Source organism: Streptopelia decaocto (genome assembly GCF_964273445.1).
Source record: "Streptopelia decaocto genome assembly, chromosome: 5".
Taxonomy (NCBI): domain Eukaryota; kingdom Metazoa; phylum Chordata; class Aves; order Columbiformes; family Columbidae; genus Streptopelia; species Streptopelia decaocto.
The window spans coordinates 14,705,220-14,725,682 of record NC_138659.1 but is presented as its reverse complement, the minus strand read 5'-3'; the positions used below and the strand labels follow the sequence as shown (position 1 = coordinate 14,725,682).

At 45.0% G+C, this 20,463-nt stretch overlaps 1 protein-coding gene across 2 annotated transcripts in view; it reads right to left on the bottom strand.

The window, feature by feature from the left end:
- The window catches only part of LRP8 (LDL receptor related protein 8), a 179,209-nt gene that overhangs the window by 4,126 nt on the left and 154,620 nt on the right, over positions 1-20,463 (bottom strand). The window contains exons 6-18 of one of the 2 annotated variants that reach the window (XM_082052275.1): positions 14,472-14,594; positions 14,009-14,131; positions 11,007-11,126; positions 10,752-10,877; positions 9,730-9,901; positions 7,033-7,260; positions 6,395-6,513; positions 4,809-4,948; positions 3,989-4,130; positions 3,389-3,541; positions 2,478-2,708; positions 414-482; positions 12-184 (exon numbers count right to left, since the gene is read on the bottom strand). In XM_082052275.1, the coding sequence (XP_081908401.1) occupies positions 12-184; positions 414-482; positions 2,478-2,708; positions 3,389-3,541; positions 3,989-4,130; positions 4,809-4,948; positions 6,395-6,513; positions 7,033-7,260; positions 9,730-9,901; positions 10,752-10,877; positions 11,007-11,126; positions 14,009-14,131; positions 14,472-14,594 (1,919 nt within the window). The remainder of the gene's footprint in view (positions 1-11; positions 185-413; positions 483-2,477; positions 2,709-3,388; positions 3,542-3,988; positions 4,131-4,808; positions 4,949-6,394; positions 6,514-7,032; positions 7,261-9,729; positions 9,902-10,751; positions 10,878-11,006; positions 11,127-14,008; positions 14,132-14,471; positions 14,595-20,463) is intronic. The other variant, XM_082052274.1, reaches the window with a different exon arrangement.

Sequence of the window (20,463 nt, the reverse complement as noted above, 5' to 3'; positions counted from 1 at the left end):
CAGATACTTACTGCTGGGTAGACATGTCCAATTTGGGCAGTCCGCCCAATGTGGATTTCATCTTCATCTTCCTCTTCTGTTGTCTTCCTATACACTGGATTATCAAAATTCATGCTTTTGGTATTCTTCCGTTTCCAGTTCCTCCAGATGAGGTATCCCCCCATGCACAGCAAGCCCATGACCACTAAGGAAAGGTGAAAAGAAGGGCTGTTAGCCAGTTTGTGGGGAGTGTGTGGATCTGCTGGGCTGTTCCCAAATACATACCCACCCTGGGACAATTTTGTGGCAGCCAGGCTACTTCTCCCCAGCTCAGCAGTTCTGAACTCCTTCCCACCCCCAACCCTGAGAGTCAGAAGAGTGTATTTATGGCAGCATTTGGTATGGTCTTCAGAGGTTAAACCACATCAGCTTACCGACAGGAATGACTATTCCAATAACAGCTGCTGTCACAGTCGAATCAAAGCCTTGGTCATTATTTGCATCTGTAATTACAGAAATAGTTCTGATCACTTAATTCATTTGCTGGATTTGAACCTATGTCTAAAGAATGTTTTATGATAGTAACCATGTTGTTCTGCCTATGAGGAAGCTTTTGTAATCAAAGAGTCTACGAAAAGTTTTCTAATAAAATTATTACACACAAATACGAGCTAAGCTGAGCTGTTTCGTCTTGGGAACGCGGAGCAGCCTGGCCAGGTCGCAAACTGCCCACAGCAGCGTGGGCAGGTAAGGGAGCTGCTCAGGGAGCGTCTCCAGAGAGAAGCTCTAACCAGAAACCAGTAACTAACTGTACTTGCGCCTCTAATTTTCAAGCACAAAAAAGGAGGCCAGCTTTAAAAAATGTGACATTTAATGGAAATTCCATTCACGTATCAGGGGATGGTAAATAGTGCTCTTAAAAATCCACAGTAGAACACCACCTAGTACTGACACAACTAATGATGTATTGAGCTGTCAGAAGAAGAATGTAGTTCAAAGCCATCTGCACAGCTTTGCTTTTTAATTATTTTAAAATTTATTTACAGCTAAGGAGTTCTCCTACACATAAATCACTCATTGCTGCAGTCTGCCTCAGCATGCAAGAATGACCCCAAAACTCAATATTGTACTTAGAAGAGAAAAAAAACAATTATCGGGAGAAATAATTAAAAGCCCCATGAATATACCTTTCAAGTTATATAGCTAAAAATGCTTGCTCTGAGCTCTTATAATAGGGGATCAGCACATAATATTTATTTTTGCTAAAATATAAGGCATTGAGAGAGGGGGAACTAACTGTAGTTTGTCTTTTGATACACCAATTCATTGAACTTAAAAGGCAATTTATCATTTTATATACTTGCCTGTGGCAGATTGTACTATTACATAGTTATTTACTTAATAATAAGCCAGACTATTTCAAATGTGGACAATTGACGCACCTTGTTTCCATGGCTTATTAAAAAGCTAATTACTGCATTTGAAAGAAATTTGCACAAAAACAACTTAGAAGAAGGAATTTTAGAGATTGGATTCTGCTTCCCCACACGCAGTCCAGAGTGCGCTGCAGCACTGGCACTGCTAACAGGCACCCCCCTCCAACAGGGGTGGTTTATTTTTGCTTCCCAGATGCAATGGAAATCACCTGTTCTGCTCAGTGAAATGTTGAGGGGAAAAAAAGTATTTTCCTGGTTTTAAAGTCATCTAGATCTGTTTGAGGTCTTGAATGACAGTCCTGAAGAGTAAATGTCTTCACTCTGGACTAGAATTTTTTTTTAGGGCGGGGAAGGCAGTTCAGCTTTTCTGCTTTGCCTTGGAAGCTCCATCTAGAGGGGTTACCTGTTAGCTCCGAGATGGCAGGTTGGTGTTTCATTACTCACCCATGATGTAGGGTGAACTTGAGGAGAGTCTGTTCCTGCTCTCCATTGGGAAACTCTTCTGATGTATAATGCAAAAGGTCAAACCTATGTCAGGGATCAGGCCCCATGAACGTGCAGAGCACGGCCGTACAGAACAGACACAGCTTCTCTTGGGCTGGAGTAATCCCAAATGTTCAGCAGGGCTAAACCTGGACAGGAGGTGTTTTTCACCCACAATTTGTGCTCAATCACATTAATAATTAAACAAAACAGGTGAAGCACATGTAGAATCATCCATATTACAGTATGCAGCACTACAAACAGCACTGAAGCTGGGATTAACTAGTACTAGGCACAAGGCAAGGACTAGTGTGAACCCTCAGAGCCTGATCTCTAGAGTCAGCTTTACGTGCTTTGGATGAAAACCTGACATCAGTTTCTTAACATCCTGAGTGGCTGGAATCACATCAGCCATCACAGCAGAGGTGTCTGAAGTAAGAGAACCTGCTGTCTGTGCTGCAGGACGTGCCTGCACCTCACCTGTTTGTAACACATAGGGCAGGTCAGGTCCCCACCAGCGCATGAGTTTTTGTGATATGGTCTACATAGGAAAAGAAAAGAGGAATCTCAGTCACTTACAGTGCTGTGATAAATTGCTGTTTCCAGTGGTCATCTCAGAATCTATAAGGATGGATGTGGTGGAAGGTAAATGAAAACTTGGGGTGGTAATCGTAGCTTCTGATGAAGTGTTGGGGACAACCTCGGTGGTGTTATTGGCACTGCCAAGTACAGCTGCAATGGTCGTGGTACTGGCAGCACGAGGTGCTGCGGTTGTAGAAACCAGTACAGTAGTTGAAGTAGTTGGAAGATCTGAAAAACAAGAGCAAACATGAAATTTGGTAAAATCAAGTATACAAATCAAATCACAAATAGTGAGATAAATCTGTGAGGACTGTTGTGTTTACTGATTAGAAGCAGAAACCAAATTCCAACTCTATTTACCAGGTAGTCAGACTATCGGGAGTTCACTGCCTAGAGCTATGGAAACAACTTCCTGAAGTCAAGCTTTATTTATTAATCATAATAAAGTAATAAAGTAGTCTGGATGGAAAGCACTTCAGAAGTTAAAACACATTTTTTTGTTTTGTTACCTTCAGTACCTCAGAAGATAATGAATTTGTACCAGAAACTATTTGCATGTTAAAGAAAAGCACATTGAAGCCACCCGCCTCTTCAGGGTATTATCAGCAATGACTGTGGCCTCTCCAGATCCAGTATCTATAAAGTGACAAATTTCAATGATTTACTGACCATTCACCATTTTAGTGCTGGTCCTTATTCCCCCCCTTGTTTTTTTTTTCCTCTTCCTGCTGTATCTTTCTCTGCTTACACTTTCAAAACTAGTCAAGTTTTCAATAAAAGGTACCACAATGCTGTGTTCAGAAGGCAGCAAGTCTGTGGAATACAAAGGCTAACGTTTGTGTTCCACCATCAGGAAGTATATCCACTGTAAGTATGATTTTGTGCAATAGCGATGTAATTGTATTTACCTTTGTAACATTTTTTCATGTCAGGACCCAGCCACATGTTGTCAGGACAGGCACATGTGTACTTGGGAGAATGGGGAGAGATCTGAGGTGCAGGAAGACACAAATACTCGCAGCCTCCGTTGGGCTGGGGGCTGAGCTCACAGGAATCTGGAGCTGTGGAAGGATGGAAGAAAAGAGATTTTTCTAATTATTATTTTCTTGTTCTTGGCAAAAAAAATCAGGTCCTCTAAAATGACTCTCTTTCACTCCCTACCTCAACCAACAGGGCTGGTTAAACATCTTTACATTGGAGTGAAACCTCACACACTACTATAAAAACTGCCCAAATACATATATAATATATATAATGAATGGCAAGCATCACAGTGACAGGACTAACTCACTGTTATCAAAGATGCTGATTAAAAAGCTATTAACAAATTGCAGGCTTTTCAATTAATGCTGCTCCTGAATTAAATATGCAAGAACTTCAAACATTAGGCAATGATTTCACATCATTACCTGTTCTTTCTCTCTCATCAAGAACCACCAGGAAGAATTTAATTCAGTAGCTCAAATAAACCCGATATAGGGCCAGTATGCCCTGAGGACATGTCTTACCTTTGGGCTGCTTTAATTCATGAAATACCACGATGTCATGAGGATTATTGAGATTTTCTGCCAAAACAGAGATGTCCAAGCCACTCAGCCTGTTTGCGCTGAAGATCGCTTCATTCTCCAGGTCAGTCCAGAAGACTCTGTCCTGCAGGAAATGCACAGGATTTCTGACCTAATCCAACTCAAGTTGGATTAAACCCCAGCAGTCACAAAGTCAATGTGCTGTGTTCCTACCCGGGACACCTTCAGTTCATTCTACCTCTATCTACAGCTTTTTTCCTTTTTTTTGGGGCACTGTCATTTCTAAGGTTCCAAAGCACAGCAATCCTACATGTTTATAAAGTGCTTAGTAATTCTGAGGAGCTATGAGACCAAGATGAGGGAGCAGAAATTTGGCTAAGTACAAAAGATGGGGTGGATTTTGAACAGAACCAAAAGGCCATACAAGAAACTTTCGGTATCTCCACTGCAGGTGGCTTCTCCCTTCCCTTGCTAATAGTTTTGGCCTTTGTATGGAGAGTTGGCTCAATTCAAATCAAGGGAAACCCATCTTCCAGTTCTGTGTTACACTGGGCACCACCTGCCCGTCACGGATGCACTGGTACTACATGAGGTAAAATCATAAGACAGTGCATTGCTCCTGATGAAGGGCTTTAGAAAACAATTTTCCTGGATGAACCCACACCAGGTTAATCCATTTCTACAGCAGCAAACACCCTCTCTGAGCTTTCTGTGCTATGCACAAGGCAGAGCTTTTCATTTTGAGGAGCTTTGAGACCTCTTGCAGTCTCCAGTCTGTTCTGCATCGGTTTTTGACTCTTACCTCAAACACGGCCAAGCCAAAAGGATGGCTCAGATCATCAGCAGAAGAGATCAGAACTTTTCTGTTGCTGCCATTGACATCAATGCAGGACAGTGAATGCAGTTTGGAGTCTACCCAGTAGAGACGCTGATTCAGCAAATCTGAAGTGAAACACAATGAAGCAAAATTACACACAGCTCCTGCAACTCTCTTTCTCTTGCCCAGCATCTTTTTCCTGCTGGCAGCATGACTAATCTCTTTATTATTGGGCTTTTTTTTTTAAACACTAGTTCTGATTTTGAATCAGTGCCCAGATATGCTGGGATAAGACCCTATAAATAAGATTAAAAAGGAGGAACATTCTGGGGTGTGTGTGGGGAATGCCTGACTGACAGCTTTGTACCATGAGGTTCTTTTGTTACCAGGAGGAGTCAGCCAGCAGCAGCTTGGGCTTCCCAGAGTGACTCCATCAATGCCTGAGCAAGAAGCTTCATCTCTCTCAAGACTATTGAGAGAGTCCTCGGCCTCTTGCTGGAGAACAACTACTGTGATTCAAATGAAAGATCTCTCTGAAGGAGCTGTGTGATTCACACATGTTCAGTGAAGAAGAATCCTGGGTCCAGAAACCCTTCTTGTGCTGCAGTCTGGGGGGACACTGGTGATGGGGACACTCCCACCACAACCAGCAGGGTTTTGGGGAGGGAAGGATTCCATGTTATGTAGAATGCTAAGCACTGAATTTCTCTTCCCAGAGCAAATTCACTCATTTTGGATGACATTCACTAAACAGAATGCAAGTGGGTGAGTGCCATCACAAAACAAGTTCTGTAATTAAACCAGTCATCAATTAATTTCTTAATTACTAAAGGATAACATTTGCTCACAGCAGTAGCACTTCAACACTACGCAATGGTAGCAGCATTTTCTCCTACATCCTTGTCATGGCCAAAATTTTCACATATAAAACCAAGCAGAGAACCTCACATCTGCACAGCGTCAAACACCTACGGCTGTAACTCCAGAGGAGGCTGTTCCCTCCTGCCCCAGGAGGGCAGGAATCCTCCTTTCCATGCCTGCAACTTGGAGGAGCAGCAAGAACGACTGCAGGATGCAGGACATGGGCCAAGATGGGTTCCCTCTCGCTACTCCCACCAGGAGCAGCTGGGCAGGCATGTGGATGGGGAGCGGGCTCTGCAGGCTGTGTCTCTGATGTAGCGTGCATTCATCAGTCCAATGAAGTATCTTGATGCTGCTTCTGAGACAGGTCCAGGTCCAGAGACACCAGCAATGAGGACTCTGATGCTTCCTGGACTTCCAAAGGGTTGTTGCAGCTCTGCATCCTCCCCTAAAACTTCCCATTGCCTTAAGACACACCTAAAAGCAACTCGGATCTTCTGCAGTATGAGATTCTGACTCTGGCAAGACTTACTGTCTACGCTTGCTACTGAAAAAACATTGCTCATGTTGGTGAGCAGAAAGTGACAGTGTATTTGCAGGATTTGTGTGCAGGTGCCTTTGCGCATTTACAATTTTGTTTTCTTATTTAACAATAAAAATCAATTTATGCCAGCCACAGTGGATGCTGTAGCTCTAACCTGGGCACTTACCAAGTGTGATGCCATTTGGCCACTCAATGTTGTCAGTCACCAGCACCTGCCGTCCCACGCCGTTCAGGCCAGCTTTCTCAATCTTAGCTTTGTCTCCCCAGTCAGACCAGTACATGAACCTGAAAGAGATGCAAGGAAACAGTAAATTGGAGGCTAGTGGGAGAAATCTGCACTACTAGTCAGAGTAGGAGGTGCCCTGTTCTCTGATTATAGCCTCTCAGGCACTTCAGGTTACTCTGCCACAAAACTTGCACCAGAATGCAAAATCTCACCTTAGTAACCCTACGCAAACTATGTCCTGGTGTGTCTGCTAGGTATGGGGACGTCACTTCTCCAAGCAGCCCATACTCATGTCACACAGACTACTTCATTTCCCAGCACAACCTGTGTGCCTGGACCAGCTCAGACACACTCAACACGTGACCTGACTGTTCCTTTCAGAACTTTCTTTAGCACAGTGGCCTTGCAAAGAGGTAGCTGAACCACCTCAGCAGTCCCAGATAAGTTCAATGGATCCATCTTAAAGGGCATCTGAAGTCTTCATGACATGGGAACCACCCACAAGTTTGTAGGAGAGGCAGAAAGAAGACTGGAACATCTTTGTACATGAACGGAGCATCTGTGGGCTTTACACCTACCTCCGCGTGGGATCGACAGCAATGGCTCTTGGCTCACTGAGGTCTCTGTTGAAAAGTGTCCTCCTCCTGCTTCCATCTGCGGTGGCCACTGAGATGGTCTTGTTTCCAGAATCTGTCCAGTAGATGTTTTTATGAACCCAGTCTATTGCCAGACCTTCAGGAGAGTTCAGCTGGCTGTCTATCAAAATCACCTGCTCGGCTGTGTCACTCGCTTTGTCAATGTAGGCACTGCAAAGACAGGACTGTCACTGGACTGACAGGCGGCACAGAGCGGGCCGTGCACACGCGCATGGGGTTGGACCTCGGACAGCTGAGTGCTGAGTAGCACCACTGCAACCTTCCAGAAAGTGCACATGTGGCAGCATGACTGACACAGAAACCCTTACGGCTGCATGCTGCAGCCTGCTGCTTTCTCCTGCAACCTGTTCGTATTTCCCTATATCTGCACGACAGGTGTTTCTGGAACAGGGAACTGTCATTTTATTTTCTACCTACTTCCTCCTGTAACTGCCCAGTTCAGCAGAACATTTGATGTCAGGCATGCTAACTTCAACAGCATCAATTAATGGGATTTATGGACATTAGAAATATAATCTCCAGTGCTCTGCTGAACAGAGTTGAACTCAGCATGCAAATAAATGTGCTTAAATGTATTGCAGAATTAGGACCTGTGTAACTAATTATGATTCATCAAAGGAATTCATGGAGCTGTACTAATTTGGCAAGTGATCTCATTAGATAGAAAGAAAATGGTCACTAAATACCAGTGGCAGCCTCAAAATCTTTCAAAACGCTTATGTAAGGCAGCAAATGCCACATGGATGTTTCATAAATAACTCAATGTTGCTCCTACAAGCACACAGGCTGATTCTGCTCTGTTGCCCCAGCATCAATATCAGGCACGCTGAGTGAACTGAAACTGGAGTTATTCTGAGTTTAAATCAGAATTTCTAAGAGCTTAGCCTGGCTCTTAAAATAACTTGGTACATCTTAAAGTTACAGAACAGCAGAAAGTTTCTGCCCCCCTGAATGTCTGAAACTGCAAGATGGTTCCCATTTCCCATTCACTGGCCATCCTGCCTTTGCTCATGGAATGGGAAGGTAACTCATACAGGAGCTGAGCTCTTGAGTATCAGATTAGAGACTTGGAAATGAATGTCTAAACCCAGGAATTCTGGACACTGGTTTATGGTCTGTGGCCCAGGCTGGAATGGCTATGCAGAGTCAGCCTGGATTAACAGGACGCTACTGCATCTTCACTATAAGGGATGGGTTTGGTTTCTCTATGACCCAACACCAGACGAACGGTGTCACTGGGGTTCTGCAGAGCATGTGACAATATTCCGCAAACTCTGTTATTTCAGTCTGATGAGCACCACATGTTCTAACTACACAACTCCAGGTCAGTTAATTCCTCCCCAGTGAAACAGCCGTGTTCAATACTTCCCATCCCCACTGCGGTGAGCTGCTGCACTGGTGGGGAAGACGAGAGAGGCTCTTGTGGCTTTCAGAATGGGAGGGCTGAAATACAGGTGACATTTCAATCCTCCCAAGTAACTAAATACTGTAAAATATCTTCTGACACCCGAACGGGGACATCAGCTCAATAGGAGAGGATGTGGAAAGGCAAGTGAGGTGAACATTAAGAAAGATGGGATCTCTTGCCAGCAATTACCTGCTGTACCATTGTTTTCCCCTTGCGATAGCCTCTCACAACTATAGACTTCTTTTCCCCGGAGGACTCCTGCAGGTGGAGTCCCATTCTCTGCTGGAAGGACCCGGTAGCCTTTTGTTTAGAAGTGTTTGGTATTAGCGATAGTAGCAGTATCTTAAACAGGAACATTAATTGTAAGAAGTTATAATTGCACAGCTTGCTCTACTACTACTTGTGTGCTGAATACTCAGCACAGCCTGGGCAAGTGTCCCTGCCAAGGGCATGGGAGCCACCACAGCCTGCAGAAACCCCAGCTTGGCTCCCATGCACTGAAACCAATCAACCTTTGCGTGATCGTTAGCTAAAATCCAGAACAAATCACTGTAGAAGCTGCAATAGAGTGCAATAGCTATGCAAATCAGAATATACATGGGGGATTTTCAGTGCATAAATTAAATGCATTTTTGAACAGGCACATTCACAAGCCCCGGTACATAATATTGTGATGGATGCCATAAAAAGAGCTGAAGGAGGAAGGAGAACGAGAATTACAGAATGTGCATTGTGGTCAAATGCTGTGAATTTAAATCCAGTCTACCAGAGGCTACTGTGGACAGCTAGTATCTGCATTGCTACCTCCTTGCTCCCACCATTTGCATCCTTTGTGCTTCAGATGCCAAGTTCTTTGTGGTTTCATGTACAGCAAGCACACAGCACAGCAGCAGTCTCATGCAGCATCACTTAGCAATATTATGATTCTGTAAGCAAGAGTCTGTGTAAGTGCACAAATGCAGCAGGATCTGCTACTGATGAAAAACCTTCCTCTATGATCACACTAGATAACTGCACAAACCCCTGATTTCTTTATCAATTCCTAAAAAAAGCTTATAAAGTCTGGGCCACAACAGCTAATCCGGTAAGGGAAGAAAAGCTCTCAGGTTCATCATACCCTGCATTGTTCTCTGCAGACTGTCCTTAAGGGGCACAGATTGAACTGTAGCTTTGGAGAGGTATCAAAACACACATCGTCTTGTGCTCCTTACCTGTAGATTTTTCGGTAGAACAAATCACACCAATATATTCTGTTTGTTGCGACCTCCACGTCCAGTGCCACAACATTCTTCAGCATGGGAATGATGCGAGAGTAGTCCCTTTTCACCAGGTCTATCTTACGGACCTCATGGCGATTGGTGAAGATCAGGTAGGGACTCTTGCCTACCACAGAAAAGAAGCGCATTTGTCATTTTAGCAGCTAACCCAAGAGCTGGATTCAGCTTTCATTTCTCAAACAACAACAGAACTACCAGTCACTGATATTTCTGCTTTGTAGGGAAGCTTTACACCACACAAGAAGCAAGTGTAAATGTCTTCCAGAGGCAGAGCTATCAGATGGACATGGAGGACCACACTACCTCTGTGGCAGCACAGCAGGACACTGTGCACACCATATAGAACCTGGGAAGAAAGAAACTACATGGGTGTGCAGGAGAACACTAGAGAAGCAATTCTGTATTGCAGGTAACTAACCCTTCTCCAAGAGACCCACTATTTCCATTAAAGAAACCCGCAGCATGGCTAATGCTGAGTCTTGCACAGTTCAACTTCCTGTCCCTCTAATATTCATTTTTGCAATAGCGTTGAGCAAACTGCTGCTGTTCACGTTGGTATCTGCCTAAGAGGCTGGGAGAGTGGAGAGGTGGCTAAACTGCTGTGCTTTACCCGGGATGTTTTCTTCCTTTAATACTACTACCACTGAATGTTTTTAATAACACCAGTCAAGAGACTTTCTTTTCTAGTTTCAACTTCAAACAGCCAACTAGTGACTGTAATCTTGCTCTGTACAGTTAAAATATTCTGATCTGCATGATCAGTAGTTCTTGCCTAGAGATGCATCTGCTATTGCTGCAGCAGTTCTGTGCTACTTGAAATGAAATGTCTTCCCTTGCTTGCTTTGCTAGTTTCCTTTTGTTTCTGTTCCCCCAGCCTCAAGCTCTGCAAGCATGTTTTCTTATCAGAGTTGTGATGTTGAGCAAGCAGAGTTTAAGTGCCTGTGGCGTTGTCTTACCTACAGCTTTGCAGTTCTTGGACAGGGTGTCCATCTCATATCCCTCGTAGCACTCGCATTTGTAGTCCCCCTTGTAATTAATGCAGATCTGGCTACAAGCGTCTGGATTCTCACATTCATCTATGTCTGAAAGGAGTGTTTGAAACCCATCAATAACTTGAAATCAAACCATCTGTGATGAAGCAATGCTGAAGTGAATATAATCACATCTCTGTATGGTGAAACACAAGGGACTGCTGTTTGCATGTAAATTACCTCCACACGTTTTTTTATCCAGAAGCTTGTATCCGGGCGGGCATTCGCATTCATAACCGATCTTCAAGTCTTTGCATATGTGTGAGCAACCTCCGTTGTTCATAGAGCATTCATTAATACCTGGAAGGGATATACAGATTATCTATGACAAAGAAGGGATTTTAGTTGTGAGACCGAATAAAATTAAGACAGGTACTCAGAAATTTTCCCGTATCTATCAGCTTTTGGTAGCCCGGAGCTGGCCCCACAGAGCATATGAGTGACTTCACAGATAGAAGCCACGACCACATCACTTTCTTGCTTTTTGTTATTCCAAACCAATGCGGCAGGATCATCTGGACTGAAAGCTAGTGGCTAAATGAACAGGGAGCCCTGGAGATACAGCGTACGCGAATCTCTGCATCTCATCCCATCAGAGAGCTGCTGCTTTGAGCATATTCTGCCACATCTGAGAAACTTCCAAGGGACCTTAGGGCTCTCTCCAGGAGATTCCTTCTTCCCCATGCGCTGCTTCATGTTGACTTTTCTGAACAGTCTCTCTGAGCTTTAATAATTCATGCTAGGGGAGTCTAATCTCCCAGGGGCTAGCTATTTTGAAATACTGTGCTATTTTCCCATCCAGCTCCAAGGAATGATCTATGTGAAAATTCCAGAAAACACCAAAGTACAGTCTGGCAGAGATATTCCATTAGCACTGGGATAGAGTCCTCCCACAAACACCTCCCACACGACACTGCTGGCAGCCTGCAGCAGCCCAAATGTGCCATTTGTGAAGCAAGAGCCCGCATCCTCTCCCGGGTCCCTGTCTAATCCAAGGCCACCTCTCTGATCCTGCTTTCAAGTGCTGAAATGAAAAACAGACTAAATGGATCCTTGTAGCTAGAACTGAATGAGAGGTTGAGGAAAGCTGGTTTCCTGTCAGAAATAACATTTCTTGTTGTAATTAACCTACACAAGGTGAAGAGAAAGTCCTCTCCCTAAGTAAGACTGCTGAACAGAAGCTGTGGGATTTCAGGGATAGTGAGCTCTCTAGAACAAACAAAACCGATTTGCTTCAATCTATAATGCATTTTAAAGGAAAATTTTTCATTTATTTTTTACTCCTTGCTTCCTCGCACACTGCAGGTGAACAGTACAGCAGAGTCACTAAACCAGTGGTCTTGGAAGAAAATGAAAACAACCACAAGCCAATTAAGTCAGTAGGACCATGCCAGAAGGAACCCCATCTCAGCTCTGGGATGCTTTCACCTTTCTGTCAGAGACACACACATACAGGTATCAATACATCATTAAGAGAGCAAGTTCACTAGGCTCCAAGAAGGTGTTCACAGAGTCACACTGTGTGTTGTCACTGTTCAACTATGTTTAAGGGCTACCACCCATTCCTACACTTGCCTAGGTCTCTAGGAAATTGGGTCATAAACATGTACAACTGCTCTCTGCAAAATACTGCAAAGGATGTTTTGACTAACAAGCAAACCCTCGCTCAGATGATTCCCATGGTTTCAGAGGTGCTTTGTGGAATGGATTTAGAGACCGCAAGTGCTGATTCACTTGCTGCATTTCTCAATGGGAGCTGAGGAGGAGCCAGGCAGCAACATTGGCCTGTTCTCTTTGTGCTGGGCAGCTGCTGCCCATTAGCCAAACTTCAGCAGTACCCTCACTGCCTGCCTAAAACATGACAGGTGATGTTCTGTCTTCTGCTCTGCTTTTTTGGGGAATCTCGGAGGGCACAGGAGTGTCTAACACACAGCCAGACAGGCACACCATGATGAGGAGCATGTCCTACGTGTCATGTGTGGTTTACCTGTGCGTGGGTGTTACATTCACAACAATCCATATCATTCTGCACTCTTAAAGTGTCCTTTGGGGGCTATTCTCTGTTTAGTTTCCTAACTCAAATTACATTTCGCTGTCAGCCTGGCACTGCACCAAGTCAGCCCTGGAACCACTGTAAAGTTGAGGACGAGGCCCAGCTGTGCCCAGTCTCCTAAGATGAACTGGGCTGCCAGCTTTATTGGGAGACCTTCACAGACAGGCAAGTTGCAACACCCACTCAGAAAGACAGGGAGATGTGGATTAGCATGGAAGAAAGCGAGGGCATACTGAAAGCACAAGGTAAGAGTGTCTTCACGAGGCATGCACACACACTTCTTGTCTGACACAGAGGAGAGACTGACAGTTCTTCCTGAACGTGAGTTATTTAAGTGGCAGGCACTGAGCTCCATGCTACTGGTGCTCCATGTCCTGGAAGAGATGCCTGTCTGAGACTTTTCTGCACTGTGGAGAAAACCAAATGTGTTTGAGCAATGCTCCAGACTGGGGCTAGTGCCCATAATGCCTGGTGGGAAAAGAGAGAAGGGCTGCCCTGGGGAGAGTTGCACAGCTCCCTGGACCAGGCTTTCTGTTCTGCTGACTCTGACAGGCCTGATGCAGACCTGGCTCTTGCAGCTTGTGCATTCTCACCAGCCCAGAGCTGGCAGGACTCTGCAGAGAGCAACATGCTGTCATTTCTAAGGGAAGCAGCGACAACATGTAAAACCCTGAAATGGGTAAAGTAATCTCTCAGTGATTGCTGCCACGCTATGTGTTTTCACCTTCAAAGCACGTTCCCAGTGCTAAATTTTTATGATGTTATCATCACTTTACGATTCAAACATAATTTAGGCAATGAGGCTAAATAAACTCGTCTGTGCTGTGGAGGACACCGGTGTCTGGGGAGAGGGCGAATTCCTGGTTCCTAGTCCCATGCTCAATTCATACATCCCTCCAAGAATAAAAGCTGAGCTGAGAAGGGCACAGTTCAAACTTACAGATGATCAGACAAGGCTACTAATTATATTCATATGCAGAGTGATGAGAGAATAAAGGCAAGGAAAGAGAAGCAGAGTGAGAAATAGCATTAGCAGCTACATGTGGTTACACTCAAAGCTGTGAGTACCAGATGGAAGAGAGGGGAAACAGTTACAACAGGAGCAACACGTAGAAAGCAAGTACTGTACCACATTCTTTCAGAGGCTCGTCAGACCAGTCCCTGCAGTCTCTATGTGAATCGCACACTTTGCCTCCGTCAATGCACTCTCCATTCTTACACTGAAACTTGCTGGGACTTTCACATGCTGACTCTGTCATGTCGGGCAAGAGAGGAAAGCAACTAAGTTAGACGAGGCTCATGACAACAAAAAGCCTGACATAAAGCTTCAAGAGAGTGTCATTAGCAGAAATGGGATGGGATTAAGCAAATGAACATTAAGCCTGAGTATCATGCAAGGAACTTTCAAAGTCATGCAGTCTACCTGGTCAGCACAATCATCTCTCCCAAGCAACCCCACTGCTGGAACAGCTTGAAACTCCACACATAAGCAGCCTGCCATGGCCCGGAGGAGCAGAACAGGCCTCTGCCCTTTCCAGCTCTTGCAGGCTTCTACCATGGAGCATGAGGAGTGCAAAGCTGTCTGTACGCACCTTGGACGCAGCCTGCCTCGTCGCTGTTGTCAGGACAGTCGTGCACCTTGTCACACTGCTTTGCTCCATGGATACAGGTCCCATCACCACACTGGAATTCATCCGGCCGGCAGGTTACCAGAGCTTTAAGACAACACATTCAAGCATTAGCCACAAAGGACTTGAATCTTCTGTGCAGTCCCTTTTAGCCACATACCGCTGACACTGCTGGAGTTTCGCATCCTCTGTCAGCAAATGGCACAGAGCTCTGGCTGCTTCCACCAAAGCAACAGTGGCAGCAGCTGCCTCAGCCACTGTGCTCCCGTGTCCTGTGGCATCCCAGATCACCCTCTATGTCCTTGGGAAAAGCACCCTAAAGCTCATATGAGCAGAATTAGTCAAAACAGAATTGGTGCAGGCAGTGAAGCTTCTCAGATGAGACAAGAAAGCAAGCAGTCAGCAAACGATCAGCAGTGGAGCCCCTCTGCAGTCTTCAGTCTTATGTAGGAGGCCAGGCTGCTTTCCAACTAGGCATGCAGAGTGGCACTGGGTAGGCAAAGGCAACTGCTTCCCAGCTCTCTGTCCTTCAGAAATATATATTTTCAGATATATTTCAAAACATGTCCATGCTAAGGGCACGGGCAAGAGACATGTATTGACTCTCTCTGCTAAAGCCAGTGTGTTCACAACAGGGAGAACACTAGCAACACAGACATGATCATTGGGTTACTAAATGCCCATGATCTAACAGCCCACAGGAAGACAGAAGAGTTTCACTGCACTGTGGCTTGGTGTTTCTTGGGATTACTGGCCAAAAACATCTCCACAGTGTCAGGCCAGGTTTCAAGCCTGAAGCTCATTTGCCCAGGTCAAATTATTAAAGATACAGATCTGATGAACACCAAAGCTGGGGAAAAAGATAAGCCAGCTGCACTGCCTATACTAAAAGCAGTCATGTTTCCCTTGCCAAGGCCACAGTGAGTGAGAGGCCTCCCTAGCTGGGACCAGCCTTGTGCTGACAAAGGGTATAGGCACTGGGCTGCAGCCTGTATTCACTGGTGATACAGGCTTCTCATTGCCTGGGAGACATTGTGTAGCTTACTGCTGAGGGGACCGTCTTACAGATGTTTTCTTAAAATCCTATTAAGACAGCATGCCCTGGAGAGCTCTTGATTCTAGCCTTTCCATCTTGCTGATTGCATCCTAGTATCATACAACATAAAATCACTGCCTCTGAATAGCTAGAGGAGGTCAGCACTGATGTTACTACATGGGAGATGAGAGCTTTGTGGCAGACCTTCCCTGACAATTTGACAAAATGGTTCTAATATAAAAATTACTACTTTCAGATGACCCAGGAAGAGCCACAGACATGAAGTGAGTTAGTATCGATACCAAAAAGTATTAGCTGCACAAAGGCTCAGCATTACTGGTGACTGCATCCCACAGGATGTAGGATCCAGATTCATGACTGCTTCATTGGACTTAGCTCTAGTGCATCTTCAGCTGCCGAAGGGCACAAGAGACAGGAAAAGCCACAACTGCAGGGCTGGTGGGGGAAGGGGGAAATCTTGCCTTTAGCAATACGCAGTATTCACATGAGGAAAGTTTGGAAATAGCACTGCTCCTCTGAGAGGAAAACCATGTGCACTATATTCATAAAAAGCAACGAAGTCAGAAAAAAATCCCAAGCAATAAACTTAGTTATGGGACCAGCTGTGTTGCCACATTTCAGCTAATAAACCCAGGCACAGAAATGGGAAACCTCAGTGGGACATCTGGGACCAAAACTAAGCATGCAGGAACTGCTGCTTCCAAAGGAGAAAAATGAAGGAGAGGAAGAAAGCAAGCTGTGGTCTGGGAGAATCACCGAGCACCGATCTGGAAGTGGCTCTGAGAGCTCCTGCAGGGAGGCATAGGTGCTCCTGCTTGAACTCTTCCTGCCACGTACAACCACCTGCCTGGAGAAGCCCTGACGATGGAGAGACCACCTTCCCCCAGGCAATCTTGACCTCTTCCAGGCTAAACCTTGGCCATTGCAAACCTTCTGCTACTGTCTACTGGAAAAATGCCTTGCCGCAACTATTTCTTGTCTTCACCCCCAACATGGAAAACAGTTTACTTCACCTTTTCTGTAGGAACTTTCATATGTGGAGACAGGAAAGGATTGTCCTCCATTTCTGACTATAAGTATTAATGCCCCCCCAAACGGTAACATGTCATTAAAGCCAATGGGGATCTTGTTTTCCTTGAGCAGAAACAGGTCTCCAGTTTATCAAATAAATCTGCTTTACGACAGCTACATATTTGGAAGGCAGCCGTGACAAAACCTACTAATTGTCCTCAATTGTAACCTTCACAGCTCTTCTAAAAAGCAGTTATAGCTAGATGCTAAGAATAGAAAGGTTTCTAATCCTAAACCAAATAGAAATGAAGGAGAATTTTGCAGGAACTGAAAAGACAATGTTGCACAAGCACCAAAAGACTGAGGGAAAAATGACAGCACAGCCCTTAGCTTGGTTGCTACAGGGACTGCAAAACACAGGTGTGGGACTGTACAACATCATTACACAAAGCTTTTGCTTCAAGAGAGAGAAGTTTGGAGACCTGGCTTGGTTTCCTGACTCACTTCAAACTCCAGCAGAGCTGTGGAGCTTCAGACCTTTGAGAAATGGCCACTGACCCGCTTGAGACATTTAAAAAGAGCAGATACAGTAAGAACTCTTACTGATCACAAAGATAATTCAAATGCATATATCGCATTTCTATTTTTTCAGTGTGCATTTTTCAGTAGGAAGAGAGAGAATGCTGTATTTATACCTGGCCTAGAGAGCATAAGTTTGAGGGGAGAGGGCTAGGAACTTTGTTATCCTGAAGCCAGGACACAAACCCATCTCAGCAGCGCTGGCAGAGCCGACAGCACGCTGCCGTCCAGGCCTTTCCCAAAGCAGAGCAATAGCCCAAGGACAGGGAAGAGCTGTGCTGTTTATTTGCACAAGATGTTCAGAAAACTGCTGTGCTATTTTGGAGGGTTTAAATCAGTGAAATCTTAGCAGTTTTATAGCCAGCTCCCCTGTTCCGCAAATCAAATATGAAACAATTTACCAAAGCCCTGCTAAATTAACAGACACGCTCAAACAGAAACACTTGCCATTTGCAAATACTGGGCACAAAGCAGTATAGCTCGAATTCAGCAGCAATATTCCAGATGCCAAGTCTGAGTCTATCTTCTTCTTGTTTCCCCTCCCACCCCGCCCCCCTTAAATGAACTTAATCTCAAGAAAACCCCAGCATTTGCAAAATGCATCAATCCCATTTTATAGATGGGGAGGCAGAGGCACAAAAGTGTGAGGTCAGGTCCCAAGCGATCTGTTTTCTGACTGACAGTTGTAGGCATTATTTATTTTCCCTCCTGGATGCCGTAATGTGAGTTGCAAAGGACCTTTTAAAATATAACCATTCCAGATTTGGAGACTAATTAACCTAATGTTCATTTTATAAATATATATACATATTTGAATATATATGCTAGGGAAAAAAAAACAACCACTCGGTGTTCTCACACAGCTTTCCTGAAATGACTCATTCCCTCCTATTTATTTTCTGTCTTGCTGCCAAAACCCGTTCATCAGTTGTCACCCTTTATTTCTGCTTTATTTGCTTATCACCCCAAAATGATTATAACAAATGACTGGTGATAGCCTCATGACATTTTCCCTTTAAGGCATTAGCTCCCATCCCTCTATTTTATACAAGGCAAACCCCACACAATTCCCATTTGCAAGAGAAGACATAGTGCTGATATCTGCAGTTTTAATCAAGTCAAACCTAGTTGTACTTGTGCCACCCCTGTTGCTAAGGGGATGGAGCAGTGTCATGCACCTGTAACTCCCTGAGTGCTGTGCGATACTGATCTCAAAAGGAGAATTTCTGGAGAGGAAAAACAATAATAAAGGTCAATCCCTAAATGCTTCAGTCCAACAGATGAACAGTGATGCTGAGTTTCCAGAGCTCTCAAATGTCACTTTCTTACTGCAGGCATGTGCACCCGAGCAGCAGCTGCATTTAGGATGAGGAAGCAACACTATTTTTGACTCTGACCTAGTCAACCCATCAGCTACACGAGTGCTCAGTGCCACAAGTCCTCTCCTGGCTACTACCTTACACATTCCCCTCCCAGCAGTGTAAACAGCAGCAAGCTTACACACCTCTGTGACAATGGGGTGACTCCTAGTTTGCACAGGTTTAAAGGGCAGAACCAGGCACTCTGACGGAGCAGCACTGCGGTAGTTAAAACACAGGGCTTTGTATCCCACTGTTACCTGACCCGCAGAACTGAAAGAAGCAGAAGCAGCTCATGTGCTTGTTTCTCCCGGGTAGATAATCTGCACATTGTGCTGTACTGAGACTTACTGGAAAAAACCCTCGGGGTGCTAAATCTCTGCTAGTCAGAGATATAATTGCCTCAAGTCACTTCTGCCACACTTCCTCCTTCCTCCACTGGTTGTCAGCACTGTGCTGTGCTGCAGTGGTGTCCAGCTGCATCCTCTGCCCCAGGGAGGCTGCCCTTGGTGTATCTGGAGGTGCTACCTGGTGAAGCTGCTCTGTAGCTGAGGGATGCTGTCAGAGCCGTGCTTCTTTTGGGCCTCACATCTCTGCAGTTTGAGCTCAGCTGGATATTGCTGGTGCCTGTCAGATCAAGGAAAGAAGCTGAGGCTCCCTCTGCCTCAGCAAGGTACATGGGCACAGTCCCACTTCTCTCACCCAGCAGAGTGTCGAAGTAAGCAGGGCATGTAAAAGACTTCAAAAAATTCCTTTCAAGTTGAACAACGGGGGTTGAAATTTTAGAGACATTTCATCTGAAAGTGCTACCTGTAAGCTGCTACCCTCTTCCATCACTTGGAAGCAGAAGGGAGCTCACCTTTCCCTCTCCTGAGTTGTCTAAGCTCAGCAATCCTGCCAGGTTGCCATCACTGCAGGGAAAGCAACCTGCGGGACAGAGAATCCCCTGCGCCAGACACTGGTTCTTCACCTGTATTTGAAATGTGGGTTTAGCCACAGCCTTCTGTTTCAGAGGGAACACAAGTACAGGATTGAGTATAGGAGGTCTCAGAATAAAAACATGCACCAAACAACATGGGCTGCCCCAGGCAGCGCTGAACATCTCCACCAAACATGCTCCTGCCTGTCTTTCTTAAAGACACACTGAAACGGATGCCAGGAGCCAACTTTGTCTCCTGGCTTCACTCTTCCTGTGATGCTTCAGACCCTGGGAGTACTGCCTGGGCACCTGCTGCCCAAGAGCTCTGTCAGCTCCTGTATCACCTTGGAGATGAAGAAAAAGACATCCTACCTAATCCATCCCTACTTGGAAGGAGGCTGACAGCGATGATATCCTCATACCTAGAAGTCAACACTGTTCTCTTCCTCACAAAACATGTTTGGTTTCTCCTACTCTGCTCTCATCTCTCTTTTTTAAGAGAATCCTTGGCCCTACTAAAGGCACAGCAGCTCCAAGGTTACCTGTGGCTCATCCCCCTGCTCTCCTGCAGCGTAACCAGTGGTGTCCAGAACTTACCAAATCTTCCTCCTCTTGATAAACAAGCCACTGAATTTACATCTGTCTCTGCCTGGGAGAGATTCTGATCCTCTGCTCTTTGAAGGGCATTCCCACACAGCTGCTCACCAGTCCAGACTCAGTGTTGTCACGGGTATGAAAAGACAGTGCTGGCTGAAGTGGTAAATTTTTTTAGGTACCTTTGCAAAAACGTCTGGTTTCTGCAGCTGATTAGTGCCTTTCTCCCCAGAGGTGGCCTAATGTCAGAGCTGCTAAGTATACACAGCTATGTAAATATTTTATTTCATTTCAATCTTATGATTATGAATATTTTAGCAAAACATTTTGCTCTTATTTTCTTGTCTTTCTCTCTCTCCCCCTCCTCAGATAAGTGACCAGCTTGAACAGTTTAGTGGCTAAAAATGGATGAAACATTCAAAATACCAAGCACACCAA